The sequence below is a fragment of the Anticarsia gemmatalis genome, chromosome 22 (genome assembly GCF_050436995.1).
Source record: "Anticarsia gemmatalis isolate Benzon Research Colony breed Stoneville strain chromosome 22, ilAntGemm2 primary, whole genome shotgun sequence".
In the NCBI taxonomy this organism is placed as follows: Eukaryota; Metazoa; Arthropoda; class Insecta; order Lepidoptera; family Erebidae; genus Anticarsia; species Anticarsia gemmatalis.
The window spans coordinates 1328365-1352075 of record NC_134766.1 but is presented as its reverse complement, the minus strand read 5'-3'; the positions used below and the strand labels follow the sequence as shown (position 1 = coordinate 1352075).

Here is a 23711-nt window from a genome sequence, read left to right as displayed (position 1 = left end):
TTGATAGTGACGGGCATGGAGATCTGCGAGAGGTCCTTGCCGATGTTCTTGTACAGCAGGTTCCACAGCGACGGGCCGCCCGGCGTGGGGCGCGGCGCGGGCAGGCGCGTGCGCCGCGACCACGCGCCCGCCTCGGCCGTTAGCAGTTACTAACATTATCTATAGTTACAGATGTATACAAACCTGCAGCATATTGAGCGGCTCGTTGATAGTGACGGGCATGGAGATCTGCGAGAGGTCCTTGCCGATGTTCTTGTACAGCAGGTTCCACAGCGACGGGCCGCCCGGCGTGGGGCGCGGCGCGGGCAGGCGCGTGCGCCGCGACCACGCGCCCGCCTCGGCCGTTAGCAGTTACTAACATTATCTATAGTTACAGATGTATACAAACCTGCAGCATATTGAGCGGCTCGTTGATAGTGACGGGCATGGAGATCTGCGAGAGGTCCTTGCCGATGTTCTTGTACAGCAGGTTCCACAGCGACGGGCCGCCCGGCGTGGGGCGCGGCGCGGGCAGGCGCGTGCGCCGCGACCACGCGCCCGCCTCGGCCGTTAGCAGTTACTAACATTATCTATAGTTACAGATGTATACAAACCTGCAGCATATTGAGCGGCTCGTTGATAGTGACGGGCATGGAGATCTGCGAGAGGTCCTTGCCGATGTTCTTGTACAGCAGGTTCCACAGCGACGGGCCGCCCGGCGTGGGGCGCGGCGCGGGCAGGCGCGTGCGCCGCGACCACGCGCCCGCCTCGGCCGTTAGCAGTTACTAACATTATCTATAGTTACAGATGTATACAAACCTGCAGCATATTGAGCGGCTCGTTGATAGTGACGGGCATGGAGATCTGCGAGAGGTCCTTGCCGATGTTCTTGTACAGCAGGTTCCACAGCGACGGGCCGCCCGGCGTGGGGCGCGGCGCGGGCAGGCGCGTGCGCCGCGACCACGCGCCCGCCTCGGCCGTTAGCAGTTACTAACATTATCTATAGTTACAGATGTATACAAACCTGCAGCATATTGAGCGGCTCGTTGATAGTGACGGGCATGGAGATCTGCGAGAGGTCCTTGCCGATGTTCTTGTACAGCAGGTTCCACAGCGACGGGCCGCCCGGCGTGGGGCGCGGCGCGGGCAGGCGCGTGCGCCGCGACCACGCGCCCGCCTCGGCCGTTAGCAGTTACTAACATTATCTATAGTTACAGATGTATACAAACCTGCAGCATATTGAGCGGCTCGTTGATAGTGACGGGCATGGAGATCTGCGAGAGGTCCTTGCCGATGTTCTTGTACAGCAGGTTCCACAGCGACGGGCCGCCCGGCGTGGGGCGCGGCGCGGGCAGGCGCGTGCGCCGCGACCACGCGCCCGCCTCGGCCGTTAGCAGTTACTAACATTATCTATAGTTACAGATGTATACAAACCTGCAGCATATTGAGCGGCTCGTTGATAGTGACGGGCATGGAGATCTGCGAGAGGTCCTTGCCGATGTTCTTGTACAGCAGGTTCCACAGCGACGGGCCGCCCGGCGTGGGGCGCGGCGCGGGCAGGCGCGTGCGCCGCGACCACGCGCCCGCCTCGGCCGCGCGGAGTGTCACCTGCTCCGCGGACCCTACTGCAGCCCATAGTATCGTTATTCGGGGCTAGGATACTTATATTGGGTAATAAATAATTGTAGCTAGAAAAACACCCTTTAGCTTCACTAGGTTTGGCTTTTTGACACTGTTGATAAGCGTTTGAAACTAGATTCGATCGCAGGTAAGGCGCTGTCTCCACGGGCGAGAGAATCGCGACGAGTCCGCCCTTGTATCGTCGGACAATCTCCACGAACGAGCGATAATTCCGCCGCGGATCGTCGCGAGTCGTAACGGTATCCCCGTGTTTTCCTTGTTTAAAAAGCTTCTCGAAACAAGAGGCGACATCCATACTAATCTATACTAATATTATAAATGCGAAAGTAACTCTGTCTGTCTGTCTGTCTGTCTGCTACTCAATCACGCGTAAACTACTGAACCAATATGCATGAAATTTGGTATGGAGATATTTTGATACCTGAGAAAGGACATAGGCTACTTTTTACTCCGGGAAAATGACGCATTTCCCGGGAAAATTCAGGTGGCGAACAAAGTCGCGAGTAATCAATATTATAATGACACTGAAATAACAAAATTCCGTTGTCATGGCAACTGTTTTAATGGCGGATATGCCTTAGCGCGATTTCGTTATATTAATACATATAAATAATTTTAAGAATATTTTTCGTGAAAAAAAAAGCATATTTTATATCATCACGCTACGACCAATAGGAGTAGAGTAACAGTAAAAAGTGTTACAATAACGTGGAAAATTCTGACCCATTCTCTCTTATGTGACGCAAGCGAAGTTGCGCGGGTCAGCTAGTTGAAAATAAATGACGCTGCATTTGACAGCGCGCTCGCTGCGCGCTCGTCGCGATCGCGCGGCGGACCCGCTGCTTGTCGCAGCCGACTAGCGACGATGTATTGACGTTTCGCACGCTCGTTGCCACTCGTCGTATCGCGGCGATATTATCGCGGCGATATTATCGCCGTGTGGAGACGGTTCCATAGAGAGTGTATAGAAATACGTGGCACGACGATAATATCGCCGCGATTCTCTCGCTCGTCTAGACAGCGCCTAAGAAATCTAAGCACACGTTTAATTTCAGAAGTACTATTTGCGCCCTAAAATAATGAAAATTTTGCGATTTTGTATCTGCATAAATAACTTAAGACAAGACTTTTAGTATAAAAATTAATAATTAGGCCCCGATCAATAAGTATGAATAAAATATTATAAGCAACTTTAGGTACAATACATAACAATACCAAGCCAGACTGCCAATTAATATTTAAGTGTCAGATAATCCATCTACTAAATAAAAGTGACAGCAAAAGTATCAACTGTCAAAATTCCTCTGACAAGGTCATAGATATTTAGAAGTGATAAAAGTCAGTTTAATCGAAGTTTTCAGTAGAAATAAGCTACAGTAAGTAAAGGATAGCAAGGGTGTTATGTCTGTGAGTAGACTCACTCGCACCATCAGAGTTGTCGGAGCTGGCGGAGCCCTCCTCGCTGCTGAGGGACCCCGCCTCCGACGAGGAGTCACCGTCCAGCTCGATCACACCCGCCTGACAAACAAACATGCCATGAAATTTCGCCCATCTATACTAATATTATAAAATTGTAGAGTTTGTTTGTTTGTTTGATTGAACGCTCTAACCTGAGGAACTGTTGGTGCGAATTGAATAATTATGCTACTGTTGGATAGCCTGTTTATTGAGGGAGGCTATAGGCTATGTAACATCACGCTACGGCCTTTAGGAGCGGAGTAGCAACGAAAGATAATACAAAACAGGGAAAATTATTACTCATTCTCTCTTATGTGACGCAAGCGAAGTTGCGCGGGTCAGCTAGTTATAAATAATGCTAGAAATGCAAAAATCTGTCTGCCTGTCAGACTTGCTGGACACATATTCGGTTCGGTAATAATCGGCTCAGACGGGCGGCAAAACTGAATATGAACTCGATTGGCACAAACGAACAGCTACAACTTAAGCCACATTCAATTTTAAGCCAAGTTTTTATAAATATTTTTATGTTATTATTTAAAAACAATGTTATTTTGTGTTCTTTTTTGATTTATAAAGTTGGTACACACATATTTTTTTAACCCGTTTCTGTCCCATTGCTGGGCAAGGGTTTCCTCCCGAACGGGGGAGGTGTTAGGCCGTGAGTGGATTTTTTTTTTTTTTTTTTTTTAATAACCCGTATCTGTCCCACTGCAGGGCAAGGGTCTCCTCCCAAACGAGGGGGAGGGGTTAGGCCTTGAGTCCACCACGCTGGCCAAGTGCGGGTTGGGGACTTTGCATGCCCTCAATAAATGTATTAAACAAATTTTAGGCATGCAAGGTTTCCTCACGATGTTTTCCTTCACCGTTAGAGCAAGTGATAATTATTTCTAATACACACATAACTTCGAAAAGTCATTGGTGTGTTGCCTCGGATTCGAACCTGCGACCACTTGCGTGGGAGGTGCCAACTTAAACCACTCGGCTATCACTGCTATTGTAGTGGATACTAAACTTTTATATAAACAATAGTCACCTCATCAGCAGCTATGATCTCGGTGGGCTTGAGTTCCTCGTCGTGCTCCTCCGCGTCAAAAAACTCCGAGGCGGACACGCAGGACGAACTGTAGCTCAGTGACTGTTGAAACTGACGGTTGTTCACCTGCTGAAGAAAAGAGACAGAGAGTGAGTGCAACTGAAATGATATTACTAGTGTATAATATAAGATTAGTAGTTGAATCTCGAGGTCGGAGTTTTAATTTGTCAATACTTTTATGGCGTCAGCCATTCCTTTCCATGTACTATTTTCTGTTTAATTATACTCAAAGTATTTTTCTTTGAGTAAAATGTAAATATAACTTGTCCTGTTAATATTGCATCTAAAATAATGTATTTTTGTAATTTGTTAGCTTGGCTTCGCAATTTTGACATCATTAGGTTTAGAATAGTATAGTTGGGCGAAAATTTAGGATGCCGTAGTTGACCGCTTGTCCGACCAACGAACGTTACTTGTATTTTTCATCCCAGTGGATTGCTGCTATATTCAGATACACAAAGTTAAATGGCGCATAATTTAATGAGCTATGAACTTATTTACCAATAAACAATCAGTATAAAGTGGTAGTAGTATAGTTTTCTCTAGTCTCAGCTTAACCCCTATGGGGAGAAGGCGTGATTTTATGTATGTATGTATGACTGTATGTTTGTATGTATGTATGTAGTTATATGTAGTAGTGTTATATACTTACAGGGTCCGAGTTAGGTCCGACAGACGATATCTCGGCGAGGTCGGACGCGTCGTGGATCCGCGACAGCCGCGACCTCAGTTCTGTGCGGATCACTTAACTCGTCATTATTTACGTACAAATTGGAACCACTAGAGATTATTATAATTTTTATTAGCAGTACATGGCCTATAGAGTAACTATTGAATTGAAGCTTAGTTATGAGTGTGATAATGCTTATAAATCCGTGATATAGTGAAAAAAATATAATATCGTCAAAATGTAATTTATGTATAGTGGAAATTTACCAATGCCTGGGCTTCATTGAAAATGATCTAAAAAATAGCAGAAACACGTCTCTTGTTCCCTTTTTTTAAAACGTCAACATGTGCTTTTCTGTGAAATTACATTTCTTCTTTACTGTTTTGACACTGTGGTCCTAAATTTCATTCATAGTCTGTCCGTCGGTCTGTAAGGATTTCTCTGCAAAAGAACCATAGCCAACCAAATTTTCAATGAGCATCATTTTTTTTCCAACATGGGTAATATTTTTTTTTTCAGAAATAAGCTCCTTGATGCTGACATAGGGAATGGAGAATGTTACTAGGTATGCCAAATCGCTTGAAATTTTGACTCAGTAAAGCCTGTACATGTACATGCAAACTAGTTTTTGTTTCAGTCAAAAATACCAAGTAGTTTTGATTTTACAAGCATTCAAAGTTTCAAAAAATATCGAGTCCCGCTAACAGCGTGACGTCATAGTACACCATGCCGCGCGGGCCGTGTCCCGCTTAATATCAAGTCTCCAGCCGTAGATGTAATAGCTTATGCAGTATTTTGTTGTGTTTTCGTCTGCTTATTACATTTAAAGTGTAATAATAGTAAATATTATTAAAAAAGACTATGTGAGTCAGACTTAGTGTAATGTACAATGACGTCACACCAACTCGCGCGGTTACAACTTGTTTTACTTATAAATCGGAAACTAATTGACGTATCAAAGTAATTCTTTCACTAGTATTTTTTATTTTTAACAGAGAATATGGAGAGCTAATAATCCAAATTTGTTAACATTCTCCATTATATGGAATACGCGGTCAGCTATTTACTTGATGTCAACATTAAACCACAAGCACAGCAAGATCAAAAAAGCAACAGTTCTACATTCGCATGTGTCAATTCTCACCGGAATTCTGATGTAGTGCCGTAGTGAGGTTAGTACGCAGCGCCGCCATGACAGCGCCGCTGGGTGACGTCGTCGTGTCCGCTGCGTCCATTGCCGCGCGGAGACGACCACGTTCACATACCTTGTAAAGAAAAGCAGTAATGTATGAGGATATTTTTGTGTAACTGAGTAATGACTAATGTAGTTAAATTGACAAACTTTTTTCAGTAAGAGAGCATCTTTTTATAGTTATAAAAAAGCTTTACCATTTTTTTAGAAAGAGACATAATAATAGAAGATATTTATAACATATTAAATATGTATATCCAAAGACTCATAATTTATAGTGGACTTAACTAGACATTCTTAAACACCATTAAAATTAGTTTAACCGGTAGTGTAGGTACGGTAATGACGATCACGATATAATTTGAGTGTCTACGAACAGTGTTAAGTACAGATTTTCAAAAAATAAATTATAAGTATTTCATTTCCATCCCTAAACAATCTTCCAATACTATAAGCGAACTCACCAAAGTAGCAACAATAGTCTTCAAACTAGCCACCAGATCCTTAGCCAGTACGGTAAAGTCCTCCCTCAGCTGATGATCAGGCGTCAGACTGGTGAGAGACGCGGGGCCGGGCGCCGTCGACAGCGTCTCTGCCCCCGGGAGGGACTGCGGTCGCGCCGCCGCACAAGCTGCAAGATGATACTGGCTTATGATGATGATGATACTGGTGATGATTGAGGAAGTGATGACGTATCCAGGTGATAAGTGTTTTTCGTTTAACGATTTTAAACTTTACGCGATTCGTACACATAATATAATAATACAACGGGACTTAAACGTGGTTGAAAATTAAAGGTTAGGATACCTTATTAGTTTACCCGACGTACCCCCGGTTTCTGAGGTACATTTAGCGGTAGTTATAATAGTATCGTAACCTTATAATAGTTTTGATTTGATGTTGTAAGGAAAGAGAATAATTTATATATACCAATATTTTGATACAAAACTCATAGTGTGGATCTTTCTGACGGGTGTTTATCTAAATTGACTAACTTTAATATGCTAGATTGTTGGTAGATAAGTTTCTTTAGTCTTCTGTAGTGTCTTATTTCGTTATATAGGTTAAGAAGAGGGTAAATATTTGGAAAAACACTCATGATTGACAATATATTTAGCCCAGATTGTTAAAAATTGAGTAGACTTCAAAGTTCCTATGAGAAAGTGTGACAGTTAAAGACTGTCTCTTTCTTTTTGCCGAATAGTAGAAGAGGTAAACAAGACACTTATCTTCTGGATACACTACTGGATAAAGAGTTATTTTAAGACTTGAAAACTGTAGAGCTAATACGATGAAATTTAAACAAAAGGATTTTGGGGAAAATTTTAAATTTCAATCAAATGACCAATGATATCCAATTATAATACTTTTCGAAGATACATGAAATACGGTGCGGTGGTTTGGTGATATAAAGATAATTTTAATGTAGTGATTAAATACGAATAATAGTTTTTTCGTGATATCTTTGCAACTGCTGAAAAGACGTGGATCGAAAAGAAGCTTAGAAAATTGTATTTTTAGTTTAAAAGTCAAGATTTGATAGCAAGAATAATAACATTATATTGTATTGTAAAAAGTTGTGTGATAAGAAAAAGTCGCAAAAAGCTTAGAAAACTGCGTATAAAAGTGAAAATTAGTAAGTTGTAAAGAATATAAAGTTATTTTTATAGAATTTAGCAGCGCAAGTGATTATTCATCGTCGCATTCATTTCGTATAAAAATAAATACCATAGATTATGTAGCCATAAAAATATATATTTTGTCTCATTTAGGCATTTGTGTAAAGTGGTAGATAGCCTGCTATGTGAAAAACGTTCTGAAGCTCGATTCTCTGCTACTATCGACCGGTGACAACCGGCTAGCTATCGAGACAATTTGTATGAAACTTTGATCAGCGCCGCTAGCGGGCGTCGCAGGATCTATTTTGGCAGTACATTTTAAATGTCAAACTTTCGATGTATTCTTTGCAGTAATAATAAATTTCAAGCGTATTCATTTTAATCAACGATGTTCAAATTGTTATATTCTAAATCTATTTTTTTCTCAATATGACAGAAACCTCGCATATAGAATTTAAACAGAACGAGCCTATATTTACCTACAAATAGAATATATATCAGCAATGATTTTCATAAATTCATAGGTTCTGGACTATGAAAAAGGTTGATGATTCGTGCGGTTCCTTAGCTTACGTTTAAAACAATTATTATTTAATTAACACATGCGTATTAGCAAGGGGTCTTGAAATGAACATGTAGTACTCGTGATCATGAACTCTTACCTAGATTGGTTTTGTTACTTAAGTATATCGCTAGAAAATAAACAATTGTATGGGTAAGTTTATGCAGAAATCTGTTGTTTATTAATGTTCATATGTAACATTAATTCTGTTTCATAAATAACACTTTCGAAGTTGTCAAATTGTCGAACACATAGTTGTGAAGAAAAACAGTTAGATTTTAAAATACTGAGGTTTAATATACAATTTCGTAGATATTTGAAATGATCTATCAATACTTATTTTTGTAAGAATTATAAATATGTAAAAACATTACAATCAACAGTTTGTAAAAACAGAATCTACATCAATATCGTCATTTAAACAAATTGTACAAGATTTTCAATATTCGAACACTCAAGATACAGTCCGTGATATTAATCATACAATAGGAAAAATATAAAGGTATAATTCGGGTATTACTGTTACGGGACTATTTAAGAGGTTGACTAAAAATGTTGTGTCTTACAACATAAGTGATCTACATACAATGATATTCTAGCATTACTGTTACTATATACTTCAAGTCTCTTAGAAACTATTTGTGTGAGAAGTGTCGGAATACTTTCTTTTCTAGTGTTATAAATGTATAAAGTGAAGACTTAAGTCACCTACTATAAATATTTTGTAAGAGATCTACTGATAGAAAGACTCATAAAATAGCATCAATGTAGTCTAAAGTGTCCGATTTTCTCAAAGACGATATACATATTATCATTAAAAGGTGTAATCAGTTGCATTTTTTCAGTAAACATGAAAGAAAATTCTAACAATTTCACTTAAACAAGTATCGGTTAGCATATCAAGTGAAAAGGCAGTTGTTTTCATAAATTTCCTGTCGTTTTATCTATCAAATGGTCATGGTATGGAATGGGTTACCCGACACATATCAACACGACGTAAAACCGAAATAAATCTTTAAAAAATAAAAATAAACTTACATCGTCTCAACTCCTCAATAATCACTTTAGCAATATACTGGCATATAACTCTAGCGAACGGCAAGAACACACCATCACTGTCCTTAGACATTCTGTTATCAAACACTACATGTAGGTATCACTCAGTCACTTAAACACATTAAGTTCTTTAACTGATTTAGATTTTAAGATAAACATACTACATTGTACAACTGAAATTGATTGATTACTTTAGCAAAGCAACACCATTTTTATTTTTTTTATACTATCTCAACTTGCATTACAAAGTATTGTACATAAGTTTTAAATTTTCAGTCCTGTCTTCCATTTTCAAAGACAATACTTATAAGAGGCTTTGGTCATTTCATCCCACTTAAAACTTATCCCGCGGGATAAGTTGTCCACATTAATATTTTTATTATTTTTCTTTAGTCAACTCATCCCGCTTTAAATAAAAGGTAAAAATGTACTGTATTATTTGAAATATTTGTACATTCGTGAACAAAAGTGTTGCTATAAATGTGGTCTTAAGTTTATTACAGTAGGAGATGAGGTTAAATAAATGTTCTTTTTGTGTTATAAGTTGTATATATTTAAAAATATCTGATGAATATTATTACTCACTTATTTATCGATATATTTTATTTCCTTTCTTTTTAAATAAATATCATTGGACTCACACACGGTCATTTGATTCGAAACTAAGCAGAGCTTGTACTATGGTAACCAAATGACTGATAAACATACTTAAATACTTCTAAATACATACTTAAATAGATACATCCAGGCTCAGAACAAAATACTCGTGCTCATCACACAAAGATTTGTTCCGGGTGGGATTCGAAATGACAACTCCCGCTCTAAGAATTGCTCTTGTGTCGCGGGGAATATTATATATGTTGGGACACTAATTAATAAAACGTCATTTTTTTTTAAACTTGTTGACTAAACTTAGTAGTAGTACTTACTTCCGTAATCAATTCCGAATTTTAAGAAGTAGCCGTATTCAGAAGTAGCCGAAAGGGGCTGTGGCCATAATGAGTAACAGTCCATTAGCGAGTCCGTTGCCACACCGAGAATTAGCCCTAATGCGCGGAGCCACTTTTTTTCAAGTCTGTACAAATCGTAAAATATATCAGCGGGATGAGTTGTCCGATTCAAAAATTGTACTAGGACAACTCATCCCGCGGGATGAGATCAAGCGGGATGAGTTGACCAAAGCCTCATAATACATAGAATTTTTGCATTGACTGTAGATTCAAAAATGTATACAAGCGTTATCTTCATCTATCATGACCTATTATACATAGGCACTTCAGATAGTCACAAAAATACTGCTTGAAGTAGAATTTTACAGTGATTTTTTACTAAATTTGCACTACACACTTCGAGCTTTTAGCACAAACTACAGTATATGTAGTCAGTGCAAAATATAAAGGCTACTATAAATTTGGTAGATAGCAGTTTAATAGCTCTACATCACGTATATCCACAAGGTTTATTTAACACGCAACCCTAAATTATATGTACTTGGAATCACAGAATTATTGATCCGTTTTTCTACATTAAATTTAGCAATAAAAATCTTCTTTAAAAAGCACAGTTATATATTATTATCTTCCTGGCCGATATTTGACTACGACGGCCAGTATCATTAAAAAAATACGGTATACGGTAAGTGAAACTATCGAGTATATTAAACAATTAAACTTTATCACTTAGTTTCAAAATATGATAAAAAGTATAGTTTGTTTGTAACACACTGAACTAGAAAAACTATAAAACTGTCTGTGTTTATACGCAACAGAAACCCGTATTAAAAGACATATAATTCTGTCAGTTTATCTATACTAATATTATAAAGCTGAAGAGTTTGTTTGTTTGATTGTTTGTTTGTTTGTTTGTTTGTTTGTTTGTTTGAACGCGCTAATCTCAGGAGCTACTGGTCCGATTTGAAAAATTATTTCAGTGTTAGATAGCCCATTTATCGAGGAAGGTTATAGGCTATATAACATCACGCTACGGTCATTGGGAGCAGAGTAGCAACGAAAAATGTTACAAAAACGGGGAAAATTTTGACCCATTTTCTTAGGTGACGCAAGCGAAGTTGCGCGGTTCAGCTAGTAACTAAATAATCATCAACGAATGATGAGTCACAACAATTACACAATATTACAAGATATACACAAACACTGTAAGCACCATATTATTATATGTATGTTTAATTTGAGATACACAAGTATATTTGTTTATTTATCAAACGGACTGTGACACAAACTATAGGCACGTATATTACACAATTTAGCATAAAACTGAACGACCGATGTCATTGTGTCTCATGGAAATTATACTATGATAACGAAGTACATACAAAATTGATCCTTATACCAACTTATAAAGGTTGAAATTCAAACATTTGTTACATATAGGTGTAATAAGATCAATGATCATCTCAGATTCCTTCATATCTTGATAAAGTGTGGAGATAATTTTCAAGGTTGTATTGCGATATTGAACTCTATGTGTTAGATAATAAGGACGGCAGGTTTTAGTCTGAAATACGTCATAAAGGAGAGTTTTCCTGTTGTTGTTTTGTTGACGCACTTTTTAGTTATTCCGGATCGGATCACGAGTGCTTTGAAGAAGATTCGGGTCAGATTGAATTATATCTTATAGAGTGCTTACTACTTTTGCGATAAGGAAATATCGTAAAAGGGATTGTGTATGTGTCTAAGGTAAATATATTACTAAAATATTATTTTTATATTCTTGTAAGTGTAGACTCTTAATAACTTTATAGTCACGTAATAATAATGAACTGAACTATTGCCAGTATTCAAGACTTTTTGAATGTTCATTAATATAAGTTTTTATGTCGACTGATCCATTTAAAATCCGCTAGAACAGCTCAAACTTTTTTGAAAGTTAGGTGCACAGAGTACTTTATTTCAGGTACACGCTGGGTGCACGTGCACGCAAATTGTACGTATACGTACCCGTAACCGTAACGGTTTTATAGTTGCTTTTACTTCGTACATTTTTACGTTGAAAAAGCAACCGTATTATTTCTCACATTGTGACAAATAAATACATATTTTTGAAGAAATGTTTAAGTAGGTAATTAGCATAGGTGTTTTTATTGATGGGTTCAAAATACATAGCTATGATGTTGTACTTGTGGCAAGCTAATAATGTGTTACCACTTTTCATGTCTTTGTAACTTTAAAATGCCTTTTATAGCGACAATTCCTTGGAGTGTCAAATAAACAACCTGAAAATACACTTCAAACTTCAAAATCTCATATGATTAATTTTTAAAGACAACAAATTCCTATCGAACTCGACACCAAAAATAGCACTTAAATAAATCAGGTTGTCTTAATTTTAGACAATTGCTGAATCAGTCTGTGACTCATAAGGAAGCATAAAATCTCTTCACAAAATCCATATCGCACTTATTCAAAATCGTAGCATTTGAATGAAAAGACAATGACAGTAAGTAGTTTTGTATGAAAACGTTTCACTCCAAGGAACTCAACATGAGCAATTTACATGTGATGTACTTGTATTTATCTCATAGCTTTCTAACACCATGCATTATGTATGTATGTATATAATATAGGTCAAATTAACCCGCGTGAATAATTTTGACCCAGAATAAGAAGAGCGTTATATTTGCCATGTTAACTTTGAAAACATTTATATAAAAGAAAGCAATAATATTTTCTTAGAAAAAACTAATTAAACTTTGACTAAATAGATGCGTTTTCGTATAAGCTCGTTTTTATTTTGAAGGCATTGTTAATGCGCGCTTTTAAGAACAAGCGAATCAGCACTTATTAGATCTTAAAGTTTATTAGATCTTTGCTGTAAAGGTGCGTGCAAGTGATCTCTAGCAAATAAGCTTATTAACTTGAAATACGCATCGTTTTCTAAAGCCGTGAAAACCGGCTTTTAAAGCGCCTGTAAGACGGCTTGTATAGGTAACATTTTTTTTGTTCTAGGTCAAAATAAACACTGCGGGTCAAAATGACTCCTTCGGGTCAATTTTACGTGTATACAGCATGTATCTAAGCAACGTGAGCCTTATATACAACAATGTGATGTGTTCGACAAGGAATTATAAAAAAGGGGTTCAAAACGTAAAATAAAAAGTCTTACGAACTAAAGTGGAGGCCAGAAATGTAGAAAGAAACGCTGGAAGGAAAAAACAGAAGATAATAATTATTATGTATTGTTAGATTTACTTTTAGTTGATGTAAGCCTTGTACAGCTTAGTCTTTGCTGCTGGAGTAAGCTTTCGTGCTTTTCTGTGTCTGTATCCAAGCCGATCTCATGAGATAACCTGTTGTTCTTTATCAAAATATCTTCATAGTGACATTTGAAACCTCAGTGTTGATTTAGAATAATACCATCTAGCGGCGATCAGCAGAACTAGGTGCAGTTGCGTATGATTTAACGATTCCTGAAGCGCGTTAGCGAATTTTTCTGCTACGTACCAGTGATCTAAGAGTTACAATCGAATTATGTTTGTGGTGAAGGAGTATGCTTGTATTCGATAGTTAAAAGGAATTTGGTTTTCTCATGAGATAATTGACTACCTACTTTCTAACCGCTATAACCTATTGCTTATTGGTTTGATCAATCTATATGCGCTTGATATGCTTTTGTAAGATGACCGTTACTGCCTTATATCAAAGCCGAGCTTTTCAGTTCCTATTTTAATCTAGCAGTGTAAAGCTTGAATACTCGGTTCGCAAGCAAAATGTCGTTCCTTATTTCGTTAGCTCAATTTTTGATACGCGCATTTAAGTGTTCACGTGTGCATTAGTTGCTTACTAAGAGAGCCCTAGCAATGACTTTCACAGGCACTATAAGCCAATGTACACTTCAAGCCAGCATGGCCTAAGGCCAATTTGAGGCTTTAAGACATTGACAGCGGGCCTCAAAGCTGCTAACAAGTGCAGCTTGAATAAAGCTTTCTGAACGTTGGGTGCGGGCCCAAAGGCATGAAAGCCGTTAAGACCTACCAAGAGCTGGCGACGGGGCATTGAGCACGGGCCACGAAGTCTAACACGTACGAGACTAAAGCTTAAGTAAGTGAATTAGAAATATCATCACCATCTTCTGTACTCCAAAACCTATACCTGTATCTTTGGCAACCTAAAAACACATTAGAAATTCTTTTTCAACAAACGAGCAAGAAAGCATGTTAGTAACGAATGGAATATTCTCGAAGTTATGATGTACACATGCTCAGCTCAAAGCTACGAGGGTCTCGTCATGCCTAGCTCGTGCACGTGAAATGGACGCCATTTTGGATTCACTTTTTTTTCTCCAGACAGCCATGCTAAGGCGGCGCATTCACAACTTACCGATTTCATAGAATCCTTTTGTAAAATAAAAATATGTTATTATATATTTTGGAGAAGTTAATCTGAAAATATTTCGCCTTTGTAGATCTGTACTTTATTGTGTATTTAGTATAACAAGGAGACTGTTTGGGTGTCTTCAAAAATGTTTTGTCACTTGTCTGTACAGTAAAATATGTGTAGTAAACCTTCATTTCAGAGCTCTACTACTTTTTTCTGAACAGTTTTGTTACAAAAAATGGGCGATATATCATAGCCAAGAAGTAGACAAAATCGTGACTGATGTTTTCCACTATGATGGCCACTTTTCAACTCTAAAAGGGTATTTTTTTCTATCTGTACACAACCCTAGCATAACAAAGCTGACTAACACACACGCCTACACACACAGTCACATTTACAAACAAACATACATTTTTTACATGTGGTCTTACCTATAGGAAGAGATGCTGCTGAGTTAGGTACGGAAGAGGCCCCGCCGCCGGGAGAGGGAGGCGCTGTGAGGGCGGATAGAGCCTGCAGAAGAAATATGAGTATAATAAATCTCTTTTCTTATTTAATATGGCTGGTTTGGTAGTCCATTTAGAAACTAGATGAAAAAGGCAATGAGAGCTAAACTGCTTCGTGTATATTATTTTGGCTTGATATTGCTTGGATGCATGGACGGTTTAGAAGAGAATATTTTGTAGTTATTCTGTAACTTTTTTTCTATTGCGCCTGTGAAGAATTTTATTAACATAATAATATGAATAAGTTGACATATCTGATGGTGATTCTAGATTCTAGATTGAAGTCAAAGTTAACAGTAAAAATAATAGCAAGCAAAGTTTTTTCTATGAAAAGAAATTTCGTGAATGTTATTTTTTTTAGTCTATATTTCGGATCACTGACTTTCTATAAATTAATATGCAGTCTTCCCACAATCTCAAAAGAAAGTTGTGCAGTTCAATAGACTAGTATTTTATCAGATTCTTACCATATGTGAGCTGGACGGGTCAATGTGCGGCGGCTGCAGCTCCACCGAGGCGCACTTGCTGTTCGACTTCTTCTTGCGTAGACCGAACTTGCGCCGGTCTTTCTTTACATTGGGAGACGCGCCTTCTATAGATACCTGGAGACAAAGCACATTCATTAGGATGTTTCAATTTAAAACTATATGTGGTCTTTGGAGCAGTCGCTTCCATTGTTTGGTTTTTTTGGGTAGTAGTATAAAATGGAGTCTGAAGCCAAGCTTAGAATAATTTTTGAAGTTTTAAAGAAATTTTGGCATACCTACACATTGAGGTCAGTTTTGGTTTGTGCTAAAAGCAACAATGGCGGTAGCCAAAAAACGGAAATATCATATTTTCACCTGACGCAGGCAAGAATGAAGGATGTTTAAGAACGACTAGAACGTTGAGAAACTTTCTGTTTATGTGTGTGATATAAAGCAACCATGGTACTCATTTTTCAAGGTTACTTTTACACACAAAAAGAAAAAAGATATTGCTTCATCTAACGGAAGCACTACAGTGGGATGTGCTAAATACGTAATTTTTCCAGAGTTCTACTTACATCAGTATCATGATGCAGCTGTTGCTGCAACTCCAGCGCGTCGAGCAGTCGTTGCAGCTGCTGCACCGACAGCTGAGCCTGGCCCAGCTCTCTCGAAGCGTTCTCCAGTGGACCACCAGATTCTGGGACAAGTATATCAACGTATGTAAGTATAACCATGGTACATGAACGAACGAACGAATTAAAATTAGTTACGTATAAAGTTCTTAAGGATGCGTAAATACCTCTGCAACAAAAAGCGGTTGTTACTTTACTTTTCTGCTGGCTCTGCCTGTATTTATCTTAAAAGCTTATACCACAAACTATATACTGCCGCCTAGATTTCGTACCTGTTGTAAAACCGCTCGTAGCTCACCTTTAATATCAATCGGAACTACATAAAAGCATGTGAAGGCAATAACTTATCACATGCAAAAAATGCTTTCGCCTATACTTATGCTCAACACAAAGTCATGCACCGTATTTCATTAAAGTTCTACTTGGGAAAAGGAAATTCTGATAGCGATTTGAAGAAAGTGAATAACAGACAGGTAGAGTTTAAAAATATAGAAAGTCTTCTTCAGTTTTTGTAGACACACGTTTGCATTTAACGTTAAGAATTTTCAGCGTTTAGACTATTTTTAAACAAATATCAGAAAGTATTATATACATTGATATGCAAACGTGTACCTCATTTTCATTTAAACATCACTGTAACAACTTGATAAAGTCTGTTCTAAGCGCATATTCAAAGACCTCATTAACTTTATTCTCGAACCAAAACATACAAAAGTAGACAGGAACACGACTATATACGAGTACATATTATTATACACACATGAAATACTTTTGAGTCAAACAAAACTGAAGTTATCTATACTAATATTATAAGGCTGATGAGTTTGTTTGTTTGAACGCGCTAATCTCAGGAACTACAGTTACTGATCCGATTGAAAAAAATATTTTAGTGTTATGGGCTATAGGTTATAAATCATCACGCTACGACCAATAGGAGCAGAGTAAGAGTATTTTTTTTATAAAAACGGGAAAGAATTTGACCCATTCTCTCTTATGTGACGCAAGCGAGGTTGCGCGAGTCTGCTAGTCATAAAATAAAATCCAAATTAGTCTTTAAATACGCGCTTAAACATCTCCCTGGCATAGTTTTATACCAGTGTTTCTTCTTACCTATAATCCAGCCAGCCAGCCGTCCGCCCGGAGTGCCAGACACGAAGCCAGCCTGAGGGCCGCGGATGGGCGCCGTGGTCGGGCTTAACAGCCCTACGGATAAACACGTCAATGTGGGGGGCAGGGGGACTCTCGTGGTTCGGAATATATCAGCAACATTATAATACTATGTTGTTTGTACTTTGTGTCCGTTGTTTGTATGTTTGGAAAAGTTCTCGCGACACAATAGTAATTCTTAGTGCGGGAGATGTCTTTAAAAAAAATAGAAGAAATACTAGTTTTTCTAAGCTAAGTTAGGAAGTTATATGTACGTTTATGAGTTGTGAAATTATTCTGTACGATATATGTAAATATTGGCTATTAATTTGTCCTGGTGCTAAATAAGTGTTTGGATTTGTTCCTTGTATAAAAACACTGTACAAGACTTTTAATCAATGTTGTGTTATTGTTAACAATATGATCGTCTGTCGGCTGTTTGATCAGATCAGATTTAAATTAAAGAGGCTTGTATATGAGTGAGTCTCTCGTTTCTAAATATAAGATACACTTTTCTATGAAATATATTCCAAACCACTCAAATCCACATACTTGCATGGAAATACAATGGAAGTGCATGAGCCAAGATAAAAGTGTATTTAGCAAGAGAACATCTACAAAATATTAATTCCAACAATCTACAAGTGAAGATCATCAAATTCTGTGTTCGAAGCTATAACAACAAAGAATGTACGAATATCTAGTAGAAAAATTACATATGTAGTTCTTGCTAAATAGACTATGTTTGAGTTAAAATAACTAACAGTACATAAATATGATTTTGCTATCAGATTCGTTGAGAAAGTAGTTTTTAATTCATCTATTTGGGGCACAAACTTCTTAATACTTTTAGTTACTGTTAATTATTCAATATCTAAAGGGGGTTCAAAACTCATGCAAGAATATTTTTTTAAGAACTAAACTAATAGTAATTCTAAAGTTAATTTCACAATATTCGAGCACAGCTTTTCCAAAGATAATAATGTTGTCTCTTCAATTTACTTTACAAACTATTAAATTGAAAAGAGACATTATCATCCACTAACAGATGATTTATCAATACAGTATCTCAGGAAATGTAAAAATGTATCTGTCAAAGGTTATCTGATTAAAAGACGAGATAATTGAATATTGTGAAAAGGTACACTAAATCTATTTAATTACTATTCTAAAACCCATTGCCTGATTGCCTAACGCTTATGCCTCTAATCTTACATCCAAAATACAACCTTTTTCTAATTTTCTAGTTTCACTAACGAATATCTAATACTAACATCTATTACTCTATATGTACTAACGTTAACTTTAAATGACAAATTAATGAGTACCTTTGTTATACAGTTTTCATAGCACTTTTTTTTGCTCTGAAGTTTGCCTCAAAAGTTTTTTACAGCATAAGTGGTACCAGGCAAAACATATATTTACACATGTTTCGTGTGGGATATCGAACCCGTGTTTTTTGTGTGCAGTAGTAAGATGATAGCAGTCTTTGTATCAAAACCAGTTGACTGCACAACTACAAGTTTGCAAAACACCGATCCATACTATCACAACTTTGAATTAACTTCACTTATTAAAACCTTTTCATATTTTTACCATACATTTTTAGTTCCCCATTTGTACTAATACCAGTAAAATAATAAAACAACAATCTAATAAAACCGGAACACAGTTTAATCCTATACACTACAAATGTACATGATAAATATACCGAAACAATTCAAACGGAACAAAATGAAGGATCACTGCTACATCGGTACAAAGTCTTCAAGTCTTCACTCACTTTCACGTCTATGTTCGAATCGGACATCGAACTTGACACCTCCGAGTACTGCTTACTAACAAACAAATGAAATACCTTGAAATCTTTCTGACCTATACCATCTTTGGCATTCATAGCTTTTCTGTCAGTCTGCGATTGAGTTGAGACCTTAAGTAAAGGTGCTAAGAATGAAATTTCTTTGTCTCTTTGCTTCACTTTTGGCCTTTTAGTTCTGTCTCGATCGATTTCAACGTATTGTCGATTCACATTTTTCACGTTTGTATCTAGTACATACTTGATAACTGTCGACATAGATCGTTCTTTAGTCGGTAGTCGTTTATGCCAGTTCGGGTTGGACGTAGCATTCTCCATAGTAAAAACTATTTCTTCATTAATTTGTTCTTTGTCTACACCTACTTCTACATCTGTTGGTTTGTTTATTTCACTGTCTAGCGTTTCGATATAATCAATATTTTTTTCTTTAATACTACTTTTGTCTTTGTCATCTTTCGTTTTGTGTTTATCAACCATTTCACCAACTACTTCGAATTTCTCTACCAAAGTTTTAATATGACGCTTATTAGTAATATCTTTGTCGAAAAACTTATTGTCGTTCTTTTCGTCTCTAGGTTTGTCTTTCTTATCGGCGATAATCCTCTCTTCCTTTTTGATATTCTTTTCAGCATCTACATTTAAATCATTGGCTTTAATTTTGTCGACAATATTAAGTTTGACCTGTTCTTTGATCATATTTTTGAACTTATCGATAATTCTGTCATTGTTCGAGAGTTTCTTGCAAGCTTCTTTTTCCACGGGCTCTTCTGCAAACTTATACATATCAATGGATTTATGTTCATTTTGCGATTCATCAGACACTTTCGTTTCATTTGACACTTTATTTTCGAACAACAGCTTGTATTTGTCAATAATCCTCTCTTTATCCATAGGTTTGTATTTAACTAGAGCTCTTTCATCCGCGGGTACTTGTTTTTCAAAAGCTTTTTTATCAAATATTTGTTTAGTTTTATCCATCGCTTTTAGTTTCTCAATTACTTTGTCAATATCGACTCTGATTGCGAAATCTGTTTGTGGGTTATCAATTGATTGGTCTTTTAACTTTCTCTTCACAATTTGATCATTAATTTTAAAGTCTTCAGTTTGTGAAGCCGAATGTTGTATTAATTTCAATATTAGGGCACTTATTTTCTTATCGCTAACAGGTTTTTTACCAACGTCTTCTAAAGAGCTTGTACTCGTACCGAATTCTTTAACATTCAATAAATCTTTAAACAGTTTTGATGTCGATACGGTAGATATGGCTTTATCCCACTGTGTTGCCGCTTCCCTGTTAGTAGAACTACAAGAATCTTCATTATAAATTTTGCCCAAAAGACTCAATCCTTGAATATTACAACAGGCTTTAACAACTTTCTCATGTTTTTTCCTCAACTTCATATACAAAGTATTGATCTCTTTGTGCAAACTTGGTATATTTTTCGATAGCAATGTCAAATTTTCCAACAATAATAAAATGAACTTTTCATCTATAACCCTCGGAGCTGGTTTTTCGAACACCGTCAGCTGTGATGGTTTCGCATGGGATATTCTTCGAGGGCTCGGACTTTTACTCTCGAAAAGCCCGTTACAGTCTTTCAGCCGGACTTTTTTTTTAGACTGAAACTTCGTCGCCAAAGCGGCTTTTTTAAAAGACATGATATAGCACGACTGTTGGTCATCATTATCGTAATCTTTGTGAAAAGCGTTACTGCTATTGAACGAGAGGTCCAAAGAATGTTCGCTTTCGTGTGTCACTTTGAAAGGTTTCGTCGCATCACTGCTACTTAAATACGGTTTTAATTCAAAATCTTTTGCAAAACTCCGGTGAGATTTCTTCGCACGAACTTTGTCGACAAACAGTTCGTTAGAATTAGTATCATTCGGATGTAAATGACTCAACCATTTATCTTTCTTTACTTCGTTAAGCAACCGCTTCGAATCTGAGAACTTTAAGTTCAACCTAGTGCGTTTAGATCTAGTTGAATTCGGCGGCTTTTCTTTCAATTTAATACTTATTGACATCATTCCTTTAACCGCGGGGTCACTCATCATAGATATCTGTTCTAAATCATACTTAGACAAATCAATAACAACGGAATTTTCATCAACATTTTCATAAATCAACTTTTTCCCGGGATAGTCTTTGACAGAATTCATTTTGTCTTTCTGATTAGTACTCTGACCATCACCGATGCTCAATTCAGTCTGTGACTTATCACTGTCCCATTTCTTTTCATCTTTTTTCTTTACTGGACTGAATATAGTTGTTACTTTATCTAAAATATCTTTCAAATACAATTGTCCTGGGTCTATATCTTCATTTGGTTTTTCATTTTCTGGTCCTAAAGTTGTAACACTTTTAGATACTTTTTTAACAATTGATTCTGTTTGGACTTCGCATTCAGGGTCAGTTTTCGATACTACAGACCTGTCGCTCGACTGTGAACTAGTAGTCGTCATACTAGTATCACTATGAAGTAGTACATCTAAGTACGCACTTAGAAATTCTTTAGCTAAATCAGCAGACATGGACGTCTCACTTATAAGATGATTTATAGTCTCTTGTAGTTTCTCAGTTGAAGAATTAGAATTATCAGTCTTTACTTCAGGTTTATTAAAATCAGATTTTTCAGATAACTTCCCTATATTATCTATCAAAGTTTTTGTTATACGAATATCGTTTTCTTTGCTCTGCGTATGTCCGGATGTTTCAACTACATAGACTGTGTTTTTCAGTAATCTTTCTAACTCTTGTATACGACGTTCCTTTTCAAAGCTCTCCGTATCTCGTCTTGGACTATAGCATAAAGGAGTTTTAGTTTGTTCTGTATTAGTCATTTTTCCCATCGGCCTGGCCGTAGTGTTAGTCTTTCTATGTTTGTATTCAGTAAATCTATCACTAAGCTCATGAAATTGAGTTTCTCTCGTAACCCTATTTATATAAACGCTTGAAAGGTACTCGTCTTGGGTAAAATACTTATTGGACGGCCTACTAATCGCTTGGGAATGTGTCATTGCATTTCTAAACGGTTCTAAGGAAGTATTCTTTAACCAATACTCGAGTAAACTTCGAAATAGCTCTTTAATAGGATGTAAGTCTGTCATTCGTTCGTCGTACAAGTCTTTTATGACATGTTTGATGTAATCCATTGCGTCTGCGTCGCTATTTCTGTATTGAAACACGGTTCTCATTAGTCTTTGAGTGATGCTGTCGAAGTCTGGTGACGTCATAGCGTCTTGTAAAGACTTGTTCCTTGTTTCATCGCAAACAGCAACTTGCTCTTCACGACTTTTCTTCTTATTTACTGTATTACAATTAACTGTTAAGTCCTCACTGTGTTCTGTATCCACTTGCCTAGACATTTTAATTTTGTATTTACCTAACAACATGCATTTACTCAGAGGTTTCTTCAAAGTCGGTTCGTCAAGGAAATTTCTATATTTGACTAAATTTGTAGATTTCCGACTTCGTTTCATTGGCGCGTCGGGACTTATACAGCGTGATTTCTTTCTAGCAAAGAAATAATACGCCTGTGTAGTTTGTAGTTTATCTAAAAACCGTCTTTCTGGTAACGGAGGATCTGGTATATAGACTGGAGTACTCATATTTTCAGTATTACCACTAGGGTCCGTACTTTTTAACGAATTAGTATCTAAATCAGTGCTTAGTAAGTGTTTTTCTGCATCAGTACTGTTCAAAGAAAAGTTAGGAGACTTTTGACCGAGTACGGGACTTTTCCGTCTCTTCAAATCTTTTTTGTCAAACGTTCTGTACACACAATCCATTGAACATAAGCTGTTATGAGTCTGAAAGGGTACTTTATTCTCTTCTGTGTTGAAGATTTTAGGCCTTGATTTAGGTTTTTGAACCTTATTGTGATGGGGGTGGAAGTCACTGTTGCTTGGCTCCGGAAAGCAGTCTAGGGAATAATCTTCGCTTGAACTTGTTAGTGACGTTTGAGAGGTTGCACCTTTGGGATAGGAAGGAGAAAAGGTGAGGAACGGGAAATTATAGGAAAATTAATAATATTTTGGAAATACTAGAATGGCTTTCTAATTTTGAATAAATAAGGGATATAGAGAAACCTAAGCTATGTCTAAGACAGTATTTTTGTACTGTCAAAATCCAACTAATTAAATAGACCTTAGTTTTTGTAGCTCTAAATGACAATATTTGTCCTAAAAGTCCCTTTCTATTCTATATCAAGTTGCCTAAGAACAAAAGGGACAAAACACTGCAAATCACTATACTTTTATTCCTACAAAAGACTTTAAAAAAATCATTCCGTGCAGAATATAAAAACCAAACTACCCCATTATACACATGCTTAGTATATAAAGTTTGTATGTATATAAGTGTTATGTACTTACGAGATGAGTTGTCAGTAGGAGGGAGATCGTCTAATGGCGCGTGGATCTTTGGGACTGATTCCCGCGCACCGAACGTGAGCAGGTGTTGGCGGTATAACCTGTAAAGAGAGAAAGATTTAGAAATTATGAAGACCGTTTCTGTAAGTCGCTCCTTCGTC

The 23711-nt window shown here is 37.2% G+C and overlaps 1 protein-coding gene across 1 annotated transcript in view; it reads right to left on the bottom strand.

Annotated features, from left to right (window-relative positions):
- LOC142982781 (uncharacterized) overlaps positions 1–23711 on the bottom strand; it is a 69641-nt gene that overhangs the window by 15604 nt on the left and 30326 nt on the right. Inside the window, exons 6-19 of the mRNA XM_076129465.1 lie at positions 23554–23651; positions 19095–23153; positions 17328–17420; positions 16161–16282; positions 15583–15717; positions 15041–15122; positions 13396–13431; positions 8318–8347; positions 6501–6667; positions 5989–6109; positions 4827–4918; positions 4115–4243; positions 3042–3138; positions 1414–1604 (exon numbers count right to left, since the gene is read on the bottom strand). Of these exons, the coding sequence (XP_075985580.1) occupies positions 1414–1604; positions 3042–3138; positions 4115–4243; positions 4827–4918; positions 5989–6109; positions 6501–6667; positions 8318–8347; positions 13396–13431; positions 15041–15122; positions 15583–15717; positions 16161–16282; positions 17328–17420; positions 19095–23153; positions 23554–23651 (5452 nt within the window). The remainder of the gene's footprint in view (positions 1–1413; positions 1605–3041; positions 3139–4114; positions 4244–4826; positions 4919–5988; positions 6110–6500; positions 6668–8317; positions 8348–13395; positions 13432–15040; positions 15123–15582; positions 15718–16160; positions 16283–17327; positions 17421–19094; positions 23154–23553; positions 23652–23711) is intronic.